Consider the following 17,479-nt stretch of genomic DNA (forward strand, 5'->3'; position numbering starts at 1 on the left):
ACCCAACCCAAATATGTTCAGGAGATCAGCTTTATTGGGAATTAGGATTTATTAAGATGCAGCAGAAGTGAAAACGGAGAGAAAAGGAGAGATGTTAACATATGTAAAGTGCCAGCAGAGAGCAGAAGGCAAACACTAACGACATGCTAATGATCATATTCTTTAATGGACCAACATTTAACAACATTTGTACATATCTGGGCTATATCTTTGCTGCTGCAACGCTGAGAATTCCCCTGCTGAGGATCAAATACAGGATTCATTTGTTTCATTCCTAATTTTCCGACAGTTAACTCTGAACATCCATTAGTTTATTTCTGACTTGTGGGAACTGAACTTTGAGCTTGTTCTTGTTGAGTTTAAGCAACACTTTTAGTGGTTTTGATGGTCACACAGGGAGACACTGACAGGATGTAGAAGCTAAACCATCACAAACAGCACCAGACGGTGTTGGATTTATTGGACAAAAAGCTCTATGAGCAATGTAAAAATGATGATTGTCTAATTAAACATCCTAATTGTTCCAGGAGGACTCACTTGTAGCTGTACCATCCCCAGGAATAACAAGTGTTCTCATCTTTTTCATCACCTCCACTCAGCAAACTTCACTTTGGCCTTCCTACATGCATGTGTGTCATTGTGGAGACAAGGAGCTGTTTCTATAGAGCACAGATGCAGAATAAAATGTGCTGCATGAGTGTTTGTGTGAATAAATTAGGGTTTTGTCAAACCTTGATAAGGTTAAAAAGTGAAATAGGAAAAGTTTCTTCATCTGTGGCTTTGTGCTCCTCTCTGACTGAATCCTCCCATCGTTCTGCTCAGGACACAACTGTCCTGCTTTACCATGGCCGATGCATAATGTAGTTAGGATTATAATGAGCTGCAGTTCCATCATGACTATGTGCTCAGTTTTACTGATGATGCTGAGCTTGGAGGAGTTTTATCAGCTCTGCCTCAGACAGCAGGAGGAAGCTGCAGACCATCAGCTCATTCACTGAAAGTCTCCAAACTAATCAGAGAAAATAAAGAAATGTTCCTAACACCAGGTTCAGATTGTTTTATTATCTTCAGCTCATGTGCAGCCATTAATAATAATAACGGCTTTAAAGTCATTTCATTAAAACTGGAGTATTTTCTGCAGCTCCCTTCATTGAATGTGCAGCAGCGCCCTCTGCTGTTCACACAGGAAAGTGGAAACATTTCCAGCACCTGGTATTAACAGGCCTCAGGCAGGAGAAAAACACTGGAATTAAACTGCAAACTGCATTTTTATGGTGAAAATGGATGTAAACAGAATTAAAAAGCTGTATACTGTATATTGTGATTCCATTGTTTTTGCACAAACTGCAGATGGTGCTCAGTCAGTGGAGGCTTTGAAAAAGATGCTGACATTAATAAGAGGTCAGTTTGCTGTGATGATCTGTGCTGAATGCCATATGGACAATCTGACCTCACACAGGAGCTAAAGCTCTACTATTAGAAGTGTCTTTTTCTGAGTCTGCCTTGTTCGGCCATCTTTGTCTGTTCAAACCTTTTTCTTTCGCACAGACAGTTAATATAGTAAACTGAACATCCAGTTCTCTGGAGACAAGACTCAGACTGATGTGCTGTAATCTCAAACACAAAGCTGTTGGTTGATTATCTCTGACAGGAATGAAGGAAATTTTCATTATTTAAATTTGAGGAGCCATCTTTTACATCTCATACTCCCTTTAAATAATGTTGTAAAGCAGTTTCATTGTTGAGCTCAAGATTACTGCTACATTTCTCTGCAGCATTGTAATGACTTCATTATCAGACATCTTTTTAGGCTGAGCTGCACACTCAGACAGATGCTACTGTCTTTATATGGTTTATTTTGCAGTAAATGGATGCAACAAAACAAAAACCCAAACGCAGACACACAAGGAGCTCGAGGGTAAAACTAGTTTATTTAAAGAAAAGAGACAAAAACAGCAGAGACTACAGAACAAAAACTCACAAGAACACGAGGAAACCAGACTGAGCATGACAACAAGCAATGAACCAGTGGAGAACCGGGTTTTAAAGACAGGCTGATGAGGAAGTGGACACAGGTGAACTGATTAGCCAACGAGGGACAGGTGTATGACAGGTGCAGATGGGTGTGACAGGCTGACAGGGAGTGAACGGAGGACAGGTGAATAATGACAGAAGACACAGAGGGCACAGGGATTAGAAGATTACAGTTAAGATTATCTTATTGGAGTTATTTAAAGGGACATTATGAAAACCATCCATGTCAAGAAATTTTAAAACCTAGTTGGGAAAAGGGGAAAAAGACTTTGAAATCCTTTGGGTGGGAGATAGAAAGTAATGTGAAAGATTTTGATTTATCAACTATAAATATGAGTCAAACAGTTCCTCTATCACTGGTCCATCCATCTCTTTTTCAGGAAATCACTGTGGATCTATCATTGTTGGGGAAGAGGAAAAAAGGACATTTTTCAGAATCATATTCAGTGCAGTCATATATAGAAAATAAATACTTTGGTTATGTTCAAGTGTATACAGATGCATCAAAAAATTTAAGTAGCAACAATGGGGTGTCATTTGTCGTTCCAGAATTTAATATTAAAAAATGTAAGAAAATTTCTGATGGTGTCTCAGTGTTTACAGGGGAAATGATGGGAATTATTTTGGCTTTAGGTTGGATTGAAGAGGTTCGTCCTTTAAGAAGTTTAATTTGTTCTGATTCAAGTTCATCGTTATATTCAATTAAAAATAATCAGTCTAATAGTAGACCGGACCTTCTATTGGAGATTCAGTTAATACTTTATAGAATTCAGGCCATGGGATTAATTGTTAATTTTACATGGGTTCCATCTCATATAGGAATAAAAGGAAATGAGTTGGCAGATAAATTTGCAAAACAAGCCTCAAAGAACAGTTACATTGAGATTCTGATTCCATTTAGTAAAGAGGAAATAAAATCTATTATAAAACAAAAGGTTAAGGAAAGATGGCAGAAGCAGTGGGAAGAAGAAAGAACTGGTAGATGGTTTTATAGTATTCAAAGGAAAGTTGGTGCAATGAGGGGAACAGGAAGAAGTAGAAAAGAAGAAAACATTATATCCAGGTTACGTTTTGGGCATACGGGTTTAAACAGTACACTATTTAAAATGGGGAAACATCCAACAGGTAATTGTGATTTTTGTTTTCAAGAAGAGACAGTAGAACATGTTTTGTTGTTTTGTACAAAGTACTCTGAGGAGAGGAGGAGATTAAAATATAGACTTCTAAAGAACAAATTACAGTTAAAAATACCAGATATTTTGGGATATTCATCTTCATCTGAATACTTACGTTATTTAATAAACTTTCTTAAGGAATCTAAATTGATAGAGAGGATTTAGGTTTTTGTTTTTTTGTTTTTTTTTTAAGTTGCGTCCTGATCCACACTCCATACCAGTAGGTGGCGGTAATGCACCTATAAGTTGTTTGCCAACCGCCATAAAACCAAAAAGAAGAAGAAGAAGAAGAAGAAGAAGAAGGCACAGGGAGGAAAACTAAACACAGGAACAAGGTGGTGAACCCTGTTCTGCACAAGTTTTTCCATACACTGGAAGGTAACTTCCAATTTCCTTTTTGATTAATTCTGAAAAAGTCGTGTAATTGGAGATAACTAAGGAAATCTTTATTTGTCAAGTTAAAATTTTCTTTAAACTGTTCTAGGGACATAAATACTCCATTCTCATAGCAATGATCCAGTTGACTAATACCTTTCTGCTGTCAAGATCTAAAGTTACCCGTCTGAAAGATTGCTGGTAGCAGACTATTTCCCCATAAAGGGTTTTTATTAGAGAGAAACCCTTCTAACTTAAAAATCTCACAAAGTTTGTACCAAATTTGAATTGATTGGATAATTAAAGGATTATCTGTTGCAGTTTTAATAGTTTTTCTTTTAGTCCCATTTATACAATAAATTTATTGGTGATTCCTCTTTCATTTCTATTGTTTCGATTTTGAGCCATGCAGGGGAAGACCTCATATCAAACATCTGTGCCAAGAACCTAAATTTAGCCGCATAATAGTACAGCTGAAAATTCAGGAGCTTCAAACCTCTGTCCTCATACTCCAATGACAGTTTGTCCATACTTACCAAACCAAATACATTTTCTGACAGTTTTTTTAAGAGAGGAAAAGAATGCTATTGGGACATATATTGGAAGTGATTGAAACATATACAGGAATCAAGGGAGGATATTCATCTTTATAACATTAATTTTACCCATTAAAGTAGGAGGCAAATCCATCCATTTTCCCAAGTCTTCACTCACCCTTTGAAGCAGGCTAACTAAGTTAAGTCTATAAAGATTCCTAAGATTACCATCAACAAACACCCCTAGATATTTAAAACCTTTAGGAGACCATTTGAAAGTGGTCATGTATTTTAGCTCTAATATAGTCACAAACAGACAGCAGCCAAACCTCACTCTTCTCCACGTGATTTGCCTTTTTAAATAAAGGTGAATAATAATATTATGTGCCTTTATATCACTTGCATTGGATGTGTTCATTCAGTTTGTTTATATATTGCCAAGTCCCAACAGAAGTCATCTCAGGGTACTGTACAAAAACATCTGTTAAATTGAGGGGTTCAGTGTCTTGCCCAAAGACACTTTGCTGCCAGGAATAGAACCTCCACCTTCTCTCTTATTGGAGGACAACTGCTCTAACCACTGAGCCACAGCCACTAAATCTGTTATCTGTTAGGTCATTAAACTCATCAAAAGAACTTCAAAAATGTGACTCAAACGGTTCTGAATCATGTTAATGTCAAAATAATGACATACCGTATTTGGCTCACTGGATTATAAAACGCACTGTCAATGAAAGGTCCATTTTCCAACTTTTGTCATATATAAGACACATCACTTCGCGCAAACCGCACGCACCACGCACCGCGCTCCATTCAGAATGGAAGCTGGTTCTCCTGTATCAGCATTTATATGAGCCCTCTGTGAGAGATCACAGAGATAATCAAACAGTTCAAAACTCACAGAAGGATACTGCACCGACGGAAGTGTCAGGTCTGCATGGAGTCCTGCGTGCACCACAAAGCACGACTATCACTGAGCCTTAATGCTGCAAGCGGTGCAGCTTTGTAGTTTACCAAAGTCGTACTAAAACATTATGACTTCTTACGTACATAAGGCGCTCTGTCGTTTCTTTGAGTTTGAGTTTTTAAGTGCGCCTTATAGCCCTGAAAATACGGTAGTTCAGATGTCTGGATGTGAGTTTTATAGAACCTCCTGTCACACTGATGTGACAGCTCTCTGTGGTGTGGCTGTGTGTATATCTGCATAAAGAGTGGCTACTTGACATCTGATTGTAAAAGATACGCACTTAACTTCAAAGTTGAACGCTCTCAGTCAGAGCTGACCACTTTGGATACCCAAATTGTACACAAAGTGCAAAGAGTGAACTACCTCAGTTGGTCCTTGTCTGATGCTACTACATCAATTTATAAAGCAGAATGTTCCTTTTCTGCCTGATGTTTTTCACCTACTTCCAGGAGCCAATGTAATAAAATCCTCAGTGTGTTGGTTTCAGTGTTCCTATCTGTTTTAACAACAAAAATACTGTCCAAAAAACTGTTTATGAATTAGAGAGGGGATTTGCTGCAGTTATGGAAAAATACAATGATTTAGAGATGACTGTTTTATTATGAACAAGCAATAAGAAAAAAGTTCAACATATTTGCAGATGTTGTCAGGGAAAGATTAAAGAAAAAGTAAAAACATTAATCGGTTCATTTTGGATGTTGGGTCATTAAAGAGTTTGCATCAAACTCCACTTCCCAAAACCTCTTGTACAGCTGTCCGTCCACTAAAGATAACATCATTCACAGAGACACCATCATACGAGGAGCCAATCAGAGACAGCGGTAGACCATTTTTCTTTATGAAGCTTCGCATGGACTCTGGAATAAATAGAAAAATTTATTTTAAAAAGGTTGTTTCTCCAATATTTGGGGAATGTACAGATTTCATCTGAAAAGCAGAAGTCAACACTCACCAACTCTCTGAAAGTGTCCAAGATAATACTGAGGTATACAGTCCTGAGGAGGACATCAAATATTTTATTAATGTCATGACCTTCGTACAGAGCAATGCTAATAGACGTTTTTGTTTAGGTTTTCAGTAAGTGTTGCGATACCTTATGAAGAGCCACATGACTCCAGCTGGGTGCTGCAGTGACTCCCAAGTGGCAGCTCACTGCTTCAGTGGCTCTTGCTAAAAGGCACTCTGTTGCCATTGCCTCTGGAGTCCCAAACACTTCCTGGAACCAAGCACCGCCCATCATTACCTTGAAGACAAGAATAGGAACAATCACACAATCAACCAAATCTCTACAACTGCAAAACTCTCTCTGCTCATGAACTGACTGTTAGTTCGAGGGTGTTACGTATCAGGTTCTGATACCTAGCACCTTTCTCAGGTTCTGGAATAATTCAAATCTATCCTCAACTAAACAAAAGCACACAACAGAGTCCACCATGGTAATACTTCAACAAAAGCACAATGGAAAAACTGTCCAGGCACTACTTGTCTGTAATGATGAATCAGCTTACAGAGCAGAAGTATTCTCTCTAGTGAAGTGGTGTACACAGAACAACTTAAGTCTCAAAGCTGAACTGAAGTGTTCTGAAGCCAAAATCAGTTATAAGGAATTCATAAAATATGCTTATTGTAAAATTTTACCAAAAAAAAAAAAATACTTATACACTCCTGATCAAAATCTTAAGACCAGTCAAAAAATTGCAAGAATTTGCATTTTGCACTATTGGATCTTAAGAAGGTTCTAAGTAGAGCTTCACAATGTTAAAGGAAAAAATCAGTGCAAGAGACAAGAAGTTTTGAGCAGGGAATTTTCTGCAAACTGCATTTACACTCAAACATGATTTTTTCAGCTGATCAAAAGTTTAAGGCCATAGTCTTTAAAAGCCAAAAGCTGTGCAAAAATCTGGATTCCATGTCATTTTCTGTCAAGTCTTTACACTGTCAAGACCTCCTGATGGCAAAAGCCAAAAAGCTCACTGACTTTGAACGTGGTAGGATTGTTGAGCTGCATAAGCAAGGCCTCTCACAACGTGCCATCGCTGCTGAGGTTGGACGCAGTAAGACAGTCATTTTGCATTTTTTAAAAGATCCTGAGGGTTATGGAACAAAAAAGTAGACCCCCCCCCCCAAAAAAAAAAAAAAAAAAAAAAAAAAAATATATATATATATATATATATATATATATATATATATATATATATATAAATATGTATTTCTGAACATTGAAGAAGCCACTCAGGTGTTTTTCAGCTTTTCCCATGATGCCCCTGATGTGTGACGTCCACAGAGCTGCTGAGGTTTACAAGGATTCTTAAATAGCACATATACACAGGCAGTGAGTCTTCAACTCTCACCATCTCTCGTTATCTGCTTTGTTTATCAAGCCACACACCTTCTAGTGTCCTGATGGCACTGCACTGTTTTTTAAAATTTATTTATTAATTCATTTGCCTAAATGTGATTTGCAGTACTTTGGTTCCTATGGTTTTGTATTTGTACTATCTGATTATATATTATCCTGTGCTTTGTCTTGCTTGATGTGTTCTACCTTGTCTTGTTCTGTATTGTTCTATGGTTTTGACCTGTACACTAAATTCCAAGCAATGTCTATTGTATCGGCAATAAAGTATTGATTGATTGATTGGTTTGTAATGAAGTTCTGTTATGATGGTACTGGATTTAAATGTTCCTTTGGGATTAATAATTTGTGTGTGCATCTGTCTGCCTATCATACATACACACAAAGGAATCACACAAGTGTTTTTTCACCCCTCAGTGTTCTACAGCACAGTAATGATGTTCAAAATGAAACACTAAGTTCTACACAGTTACCATTCATTCAAATGATTGTTTTGCTACACATCGTAGCTGGTCTCACAAACGGCCAGGATTCATACTAAACATAAACATCTGTTGCAAAGTGTGTGTGTGTGTGTGTACCGTCAGTCTGGTTGTCTCTCCATTAGGTCTGTTGTGCTGAGGAAAGGGGACAGAATCATAGACCACCCCAAGTACACCTGGATCCTCTGATGAAGGAATGAGGTGACCAAAACCCTGACAACACACAAACAAAAACAATTACATTTTCGTAAGATAACTTACAAAAATTATATTTTGTAATTTTTACAATACCGTTTAAAATGTAAATATAGATGAACGCTTTCTATATGATTGCAACAAAATTCTACAACAAAAAAATGGTGAAAAGTCTACAACATATTTTAAATGACAAAGGGTCAGTTCCATACAGACTTCCTGACAGTAGTGGCTGCTGAGCATAAATATTAGTGGGGTGGGCATTTGCTTCCCGAATTACTAACCACCCAATTTTTACAATTTGCGTTACATTTTCTGTGGGAAAAGATAGGATAAAAGTTGCTTAATATGCATTTTGTAGCTTTCTTTCGTGCACAACATTGTCGCCTTTTCCACGGGTTGAGGTTGTACCAGTCTCACGCAACGGGCCTCTCAAAAACACTCTAGTTTAATACTTAATTCACACAGAGGTGAAAGCTTTTTCCCTCCTGAAACAGGAACATCATTCATTTTAACTGAATAAAATGACAGCTGTTCACACAGAGCAGCATTCCCACACAAACACCATTTCTTTTCTCCCACCAATGAGCACACACAGAGAAGCACATATACCAAGTGGGTTACAAATGTATTCACTCTCTTAATATCATTTCTGTTTTGTATTCTTTCAACCTGTAAATGTATTTGATTTTAACTATTATACAAAAAATATTCCATATAAACAAAGCTGAATGAGGAAAAATTTAACTAATTCTAAAAACATAAAACAGAAAGTTAGTCAGTATATCTGTTTTTACCCCCTTTGCTTGAAACCCCCAACATTTATCTTCAGCTACAAAACACTTAATGATAGACATGAATAAAAGCAATTCTTATTTAATGTGTGCAAAACTAACAATGCAAATTAAAAAATATGGTTCTTCAACTTATAATACGGACACATTAAAACTAAAATAGACAAGGTCCTTTTATTTCTGTTTATTCAGTCTTAACTATTGACTGACAAGAACCAGAACAACAACAACACGAATATATGTCATGCTGCCATTGAGACAATGGGGAGGCTGATGTGAAGGAACATCAGACGAAAGTTACGGATGTATCTACAGTTCTATGAATCCAGGATGACCGCTAGAGTGTGGTGCTGAAAGCACTGAATGTTCCCTTTGTGCATGTGCTGTTCGAGTAGTAATACCAACAGAGTCACACCTGTGACACATCGGATGATCACCCAGTCTATAAATACTGACGAGGGCTCTGTTCCTACAGAATCTTCTCGCGGAAGGAAGTGACAGAGAATCTCTTGCGGTCATCCAGGATTCATAGAACCGTAGTTACATACATAACTTTGTTCTATTTCACCCCTACTGACCGCCAGTGGGCGGTGCTGAAAGCACTGAATGACTAATATCAGCGATGTCACAAGGAATCCTGAGCAAATACCTCGCTAGAAGGCCCAGCGAACCCTTGCAGCAGAACCTGGTCCAGAGGATGAGGGGAGGCCACATTAACCCTGTAAAATCTGGTGAACGTGCTTGGAGAAGCCCATGATGCAGCAGCACATATTGCTTCCAGCGGAACCCCTCTCAAGGCTGCCCAGGAAGCAGAGACGCTCCTGGTAGAGTGCACCTTCACACCGAGTGGGGAGCAGCGTCCTGCAGTGTAGGCGTGGCAGATGACATCCACAATCCAATGGTAGAGACATTGCTTGTCTCTTTGCTGAGACAATAGCCAACAAAAAGGCAGTCTTACATGAGAGCCACTTAAGGTCCACCTGTGCCAAAGGCTCGAATGGAGAGTGGCACAGAGCTTCAAGAACCAAGGGCAGGTCCCAGGCTGGCGCCCGTGGAACCATCGGTGGGTGCAACCTACGATCACTACGCAAAAAATGAGAAACTAGATTATGGCTCCCCACTGCACAGCCCTCAAAGCTAGCATGATTAGATGATATTGCCACTACATATACCTTAAGTGTCGAAGGAGAGCGGCCCTTATCAAGAAGAGACTGGAGAAACTCCAGGATAGTGGACACTGCACAGGTGACTGGATCGTCATTGTGGGCAGAACACCACTGGTAAAACAGCTGCCATCTGTTTTCATACTGCTGGCGAATAGTGGGTGCCCTGGCACTCAAAGGGTGTGTATGACGGGATCCGAATATCCAGTCAGCTGCTGCTCAAGCTGAGAGTCGGAGGGGTTGAGGGTTGAGACAGCAAATCCCTCCTGGTTGAAAGACACAACGGGATGCCTTGACAAAGATTCTGTAGAAGCGGGAACCATGGCTGTGCTGGCCAACACAGAGCCACCAGTAACATCTTGTGGCCCTCCTTGGCAACCCTCCGAAGAGTAGGCCAAACCAGAGACGGGTGGAAAAGCGTCTAGGAGGACCCTTGGCCAAGGATGAGCCACTTTTTCTCCACCTCAGCCCTGGTCCTCTCTGTCCCACTCACTGAGTTAACAGTAATAACAACGTACTGCTGCTCACAACGCTTCCTTTTATTGGTCACGCCACCACTGCGGCTCCCAAAACTTATATTTTTTCTGTTCTCCACCTCATTAATCAGCATATCAAGTTCTGCCTCGGTGAAATTTAGCTTCTTCGCTCTTTTCTCTGTGGTTGCCTTGGTAACCATGAAATAACATTCATCAGCTGTATGGCGTGAAATGTCATCACTGACTGTGTAAATACTGACTGTATAAACATTACTTGATGAAACACGTGTAAGGAAAAGGCAAAAGCAAAATATATATATTTCTGCTTTTATTTTTGGTTATGTCACTTTCGGTCCTCCAAACGCATGATGTCCCGCATAGAGCTGTCAGTCAACCCACTAGCTGCACTCTGAGATGAAGAGAGTAAGCCAGTCTCTGCACAAGATGACTGCGCCTCCTCCTCACTCCTAAAGTGAGAGGTAGAGGCAGCCAAAGACAACACATCCTCCTCCGAAGCCAACTCAGGCACAGGTGGAGAAGAGAATCCAACCAACGCAGGATCCGGCTGGCGTGCCTGAAGAAGGGATTTCATTTCTGCCAATTCTGCAGACAAACGCTCAACTCTCGTGGAAAGGCCCTGACCAGACTTTGCTCGCCTCTTCTTAGGAGGAGCCACAGAGACTGTGGCCTCATTCCGGCACTTCGAGCGCCTAGGGAGGGCCACCTGTCCAGAAGGTGGAAGGTCATTGCCACCATCGGGGCACAATTGGGCCAGCCGAGTCACCCTCACAGCACGAGGCATGCAACTGCAGTTCATGCAGGGAGTCTCTGACGGGGCCTCCATCAGGTGATCATGCCCAAGGCAGGCAGGGCACAGGTCGTGGCCATCATCTGCCTGAAGCATGGCCCCACAATCCGCACAACAGTGGGAGCCATCCATGTTTGAAACTGACCTGGGTGCAACCGCAGGCAGAACGAATAGGCTAAGATCAGGAGATGGGGCAGGGATGCTACCGTCACCAATCACTATAAAATATAGCAACAGAGGGGCTGACACCACCAGCTACGTCCAAAATACCGGACGAAAAAACCAAAACTGGGAGAGGGGGCGAAAAAGCTGCCGTCACCAATTAAAGTAAACAACAAACTTAGATGCTACTACCAGTAGCTCAGTCCAAAACAAAATAAGCGGTTGGCTAAAATTGGGAGAGGGAGCGAGACGCTACCGTCACCAATTACTATAAAATACAGCAACAGAGGGGCTGACACCGTCAGCTACGTCCAGAATACAGGACGGAAAAAAAAAAAACTGGGCGAGAAGGCGCTAACGCTGTCATCACCAACAAACAGCAGAATTATCTTCAATGAAGATCAACCGTTGCAGCCCCTAGGAGGGCAACTCACTGCTACTCCCGCCAACAGGCAATCGGGCGTCCGCCAACGGTAAAATCATCCAAAGGCCGATGCCATACAACGAACCGCACAAGAGAAGAAATGAGGAACAGAGCCTCGGATGACGTCAGTATATATAGACTGGGTGATCATCCGACGTGTCACAGGTGTGACTCTGTTGGAATTACTACTTGAACAGCACATGCACAAAGGGAACATTCAGTGCTTTCAGCACCGCCCTCTGGCGGTCAGTAGGGATGAAATAGAACAAAGGACTAATTAAGTGAAGCTTTGGCTAATGACTGTATGTTGTCAAATCCAAATTCTGAATAGCTTACACAAAGCAGTAACAAAATAAATGACAAAATCGAAACAGAGAGATGACTGCACTTCTCATTCTGATTCAAGTTGTTTTTCTAGCCTGTTAATCTTAACAACCAGCGTAAGAATACAGAAAAAATAAATGGCATGCTGGGAACAAACAGGTTCAGCTGCCATTAGCAGTGTGGGAAAACCATCATTCAGAATCTGTGGTTGTCATGGGCGCAGTAATCAAAATGTGAAGTAACTTCAGAGTTTCAGAAAACATCCTGCAGGTTGTTGTTATTAAAGAACTGAAACTATGCTGCATGTCCTGAAATCAGGGTTTTCAAATCAGAGAGTAAGCTCAATTTGCAGTCATGGCTTGAATATGAACAAAATGCCTCCCCCAGTTCTGCTGCTGGTAACTTTTTGTAGTATTTGGGAAAATGCTCACTATTAAGCAACATAGCTGCAGCCAAGAGTCCAGTGAAAGCAAACCTCTCATACACTGGCTATTACTGTATCACACACCTCATATTCCACTCTCTGAAAGTTTAGGTTTCTTCTTCATCTTGACCCTCCATCATCAATGTATCAGGCACACAGACAAGGCACAGCATTGTATAATTTTTAAATAGAATTGACCGTTTTCTGTGATTCTCTATATAGAATAGACTTTATTGTCATTTCACGTCACAAGTACAAAGCAACAAAATGCATTTTGCATCCATCCAGAGTGCTTAGCAAAAAGAGATGTATATATTACAAAATGTAGAGTAAGGTTGTTTAAAAATATACAAAAAACCTTATAAATGTACAGACTATGAGCAGGAGTAGATTATCTATTCAGTATATACAATAGTGACTAACAGATAAAGTGCAGGTGGTGGTGTTTCAGTCTATGTGTTATTATTGTGTATATGAGGATACAGCTGTTGATGTTGTTTAGATGTTCACCAGGTTGTCTGAGGACAGTTGGTTCTTCCTCAGAGTCCTCAGAAGGAAGAGACGTTGGTGAGCCTTCTTGACAAGCTTGGAGCAGCCAGTCATCCAGATGAGGACCTCGGAGATGTGGACACCCAGGAACTTGAAGCCGTTCACACGCTCCACAGCTGTCCCCTTAATGTGGATGGGTGGATGTGGATCAGCGTTCTTCTTGAAGTCCATGATGAGCTCCTTGGTCTTTTCAGCATTGAGCAGCAGGTTGTTGGTGTCGCACCCCTCGGCCAGACAATCCACCTTCTCCCTATAGGCAGTCTAATAGTTGTCTTTGATGAGGCCAATCACCGTGGTGTCACACAGCCTTGTGGTACACTGGTGTTAATGGTGATGGTAGATGAGCAGTGGTTCTCCAGCTGGACATGTTGGGGTTGACTGGTCAGTAAACAATTGCACATGAGGAAACTGATGCCTAAGTCCATGAGTTTTGAGGGGATGACTATGTTGAATGCTGTACTGAAGTCTATGAACAGCATCCTGATAAAGGTGTTTTCATTGTCCAAGTGTGAGATCAGAGTCCAGCGCTATGGAGACTGCATCCTCTGTGCTCCTGTTCTGGCGGTACGCAAATTGGTAGGGGTCAAGAGAGGTTTTTAGGTGTGCTAGGACCAGCTGCTCAAAGCAATTTGTGATGATGAGGGTGAGGGCTACCGGGCGGTAGTCATTGAGTCTTGATGGGTTGGAGTTTTTGGGTATTGGGATGATGGAGGTGGTTTTGAAGCAGGTTGGTACCACAGCACGGGCCAAGGACAGGTGGAATATGCGCACAGCATCATTATTTCTCCTCTTTCGCTGTACAAAAAGTATGTCAATACGAGACATGATGTGATGGAATAGCTCCAAGAAAAAGTAAAATTCTTCATCCACCAGCATTCAACAAAAGCCCTTTGCCTCTCTGACTGAAGCTGGTTCAAAATCTTAAGAATCTTGAATAGCGTTAAAGCATTTCAACAAAACATCCTCGTTCTCATAAACTGCATTATCAGCTCAACCACAAGTTCTAATGTGTCTGTGATGCACGTGGCTACAAAGCTGTCTTCGGGGAACATGAAAAAAAAAAGCTGAAAAGCCACGTATGTCAGAAAAAAAGACATGCAGTGGAGTTATTGAGAAAACAGCCTGTTGCATCACCAGATTCAGCTGATGTAAGTAACAGTGTAGTAAGATAAATGTCCTGGATCTTCCTCCTCACACCACCTGTAGCTCCTCACATCATACTCGCTCTATCAAAATTCTGAGTTATCAATCTGTCCCTGTCCAGCTCCTTCTCTGGTGAACAAACCACATTTAGCTGTTCCAGAAGTACTTTTGAGATCGACTTTGCAGCCATGCCTCCATCAACTGCTTTGCAACAAAACACCCTCTCCTGCACTGTGTTGGCTACATCTATATAATGAAACAACAAAGTGACCATCAGCTGTCATCTCATCAGCCTGCATCTCAATTAATTCTGTGCTTTGTAGCTCCTATATGATCTGTCTTTGCATAATGTCCAGTTTTAGTGTCCATGAAGGGAGCTCTCATAGGGTAAATTGCAGAATTCTGTTTTTTACCTTCAGGTTAATTTTTGTTTGTCTGTGTCTATTTCCTGTCGTCTCAAACCCCAGATGATTGAAGCAGATGGCTGCCTGAACCATCTGCAGCCTTCACAGATACAAATACACAGTACAATAACACAAAACTTCCAATATTTACTTTTCCATCCTTTTGAGTACTCTGTCTTCTATCCCTCCCATGATCCTCCCCACAGAAGGCAGAGATTACCATTCCCTAAACTATGTGGCATAGTGACCAATATCTATGAGGTAAACAACTGAACTTTTGTATAACAATAAACAGACATGCCTGAATTTATATTTTTAACTAAAAAGTAAAGTACTGTGTGTGCTCTATGGTAAGTCATACCTTTACTGGGAGGATGGAACCATCATACTCCAGATTTACTACAGCAACTGTTACAGCAGAGATGTCTTGCAGCAGCTGGATTAGGGTTTGACATGAGACGGGCAGAACACAGGAAAGGGCTAAGAAGACAGAGAAGTAATGACTGAATGTGATTTCTTTTACATTTTACTTCTAGATTCTAGTGTGCAAAACATTTTATAAAATACAAATAAAAAATGTTTACATTTATAGGTTTTGGTTGAAACACTAAAAAAATAACTATCTAATTTTCATGTTGTCACTGAATTTTATTAGAGGAAGAATGCTTATTAGAAGACCTGAAGCTCTTCGTGAAAACAATGTCATCACACTTACCTTTAGCAGGTAGTGCAGAGATAATGTGGTCAGCTGATATGAATCCATCCTCCAAATGGACCTAAACACAAATGTAAACTACATTAAACCAGAGGTTTTCTAGTCTTGCTGACCAGTCCAACTGTGTTTTTCATTGCATGAAACAATTCAGCTTGCCAGGGCTACTCAGGCATATTTTATTTTTATTTGTCATTTCATAAATATTAAAGAACAAAACAGAATGTAAAGGTCAACACAACAAGAAAGTTGTAAGTGTAGAAGAGAAAAGGTTAACATGGGGTGATGTTCAGGTGTAAGAATTTGTTTTTGCTAGTTGTTACTGCCAGAAGAGAGCTTTCCAGAGCAGTACTGTATAAGGAACTGTCAGAGGATGTTGCTGTTATCAAGTCGATTCCAGGAACAGTTCCGGGTCGAGCTGACCCAGCTGGCTGGGCTGTTTTCCCAAAATGATGTATGTAAACTTATGTAAACTTTTGACCAATCACAAATTGGTCAAAAGTATGCAAATCCACACAAATATATTAACTCTGTATATAACCGCCAGGGCCAGGTCGAGCAGGGAAGTCCAGACATCTCATTCCACAGCCACCTCTTCCAGCTCTTCTGGGAGGATTCCAAGGCGCTCCCAGTCTCTCCAGCGCGGCCGGGTCTTTCTCAGGGTCTCCTCCCAGTTGCAGATGCCCGAACCACTTCAACTGGTTCCTCTCTATATGGCCGAACAGCAGCTCTATTCCAAATCCCTCCCGGATAACTGAACTTCTCACCCTATCTCTATAAGACAGGTCCAGCTACCTTGTGGAGAAAACTAATTCCAACCACTTGTATCTGTGATCTTTTCATTTTATTCACTACCCAGAGTTCATGGCTGTAGGTGAGGGTAGGAACACAGAGCTGTGTGTTGCAGCTCAGCTCCCTCTTCACCACAACAGACCAGTAGTGATGTTGGGTTCAAAACACTTCAGTTCAGCTTTAAATTTGTATTGCCACATTCACCAACCTTCCAACCAGATGCAGAGGGCTGAATGTGTTTAACTGCTGCCTCTCTGTGAAGCTGCACTTTCCCACTCTGCTGCAGGTACACAGTGATAGCTTCTGGGAGAGACTCCACTCCTTTCCTCAGAGACCACTGAGACCAGGACTCTTTCATAGACCTCTGAGCCAAAGGTCCAGGAGAGACTGCAGGAGTCGGACCTGTGGCTTTTTAAGAATAGAACTTATTTTAAAAACCAACAGACAGATTACATTAAAGTCTCTAAATCTTATTAACATAGAAAGCAAATGCCATAATAGTCAAAAGATTATCATTCAAAATGAGTAGGTTTTTACTGATTACAACTAAAAACTGCACACAGGTCTGATAAAAAATTAAATTCAAAACACAGCAGCAATTATTTCAAACAACTCTTGAACAAACTTCCATCCATGATCTTTCAGAATATCAGATTTTACAATTAGATTTTCCTATGCAACCAATTTTTAAAGTATCAATAATCTACCTATATACATTTTTATAATTATTTAAAAAGTGGAGAAATAGAGATTCCTATGACATAGTTTAATAGAAGGCAACTGGACTACTTCTCAAGTTTCTTGAAGACGTTTCACCTCTCATCTAATAGCTTTCTTCAGTTCTAAACTTGGGCTGGGAGTTAGAAGTCATTGTTATAACGATCAAAATAATAGAACCATTTAGGTCACATGAGTTGCTGACCAACCCCTCCATCCTATGAGTCGTTTGGGTCGTTCAAAAAAAGTTAAAAAACAAAAACAACTGGACTTCTATTCTGTAGCTGAAGACGTTTCGCTTCTCATCCGAGGAGCTTTCTCAGTTCAGAAATAGAGAGTGAGGAGTTGAGCTTTTAAAGATGAGATGTGATGTAAGCTGGATTGCTTGCAAATTGTTCTCACTCTCCTAACAATGGAGGCTCGTTAGAATCCTTGTTTGTCTGACTCACTGATGGGCCACTCTTGTC

General features: G+C 40.5%; 1 protein-coding gene across 3 annotated transcripts in view; it reads right to left on the reverse strand.

The window, feature by feature from the left end:
- Positions 1-5,667: 5,667 nt before the first annotated feature.
- Positions 5,668-17,479, reverse strand: part of ppox (protoporphyrinogen oxidase) — a 22,015-nt gene continuing 10,203 nt past the window's right edge. For 2 of the 3 annotated variants that reach the window (XM_037980462.1, XM_037980460.1), the window contains 7 exons: positions 16,504-16,703; positions 15,507-15,567; positions 15,153-15,271; positions 8,025-8,138; positions 6,181-6,330; positions 6,040-6,082; positions 5,668-5,944 (listed from right to left, as the gene is read on the reverse strand). In XM_037980462.1, coding sequence (XP_037836390.1) covers positions 5,808-5,944; positions 6,040-6,082; positions 6,181-6,330; positions 8,025-8,138; positions 15,153-15,271; positions 15,507-15,567; positions 16,504-16,703 — 824 coding nt within the window. In that variant the 3' untranslated portion in view covers positions 5,668-5,807. The remainder of the gene's footprint in view (positions 5,945-6,039; positions 6,083-6,180; positions 6,331-8,024; positions 8,139-15,152; positions 15,272-15,506; positions 15,568-16,503; positions 16,704-17,479) is intronic. The other variant, XM_037980461.1, reaches the window with a different exon arrangement.

This window comes from Kryptolebias marmoratus, linkage group LG16 (assembly GCF_001649575.2).
Source record: "Kryptolebias marmoratus isolate JLee-2015 linkage group LG16, ASM164957v2, whole genome shotgun sequence".
NCBI classification, from domain to species: domain Eukaryota; kingdom Metazoa; phylum Chordata; class Actinopteri; order Cyprinodontiformes; family Rivulidae; genus Kryptolebias; species Kryptolebias marmoratus.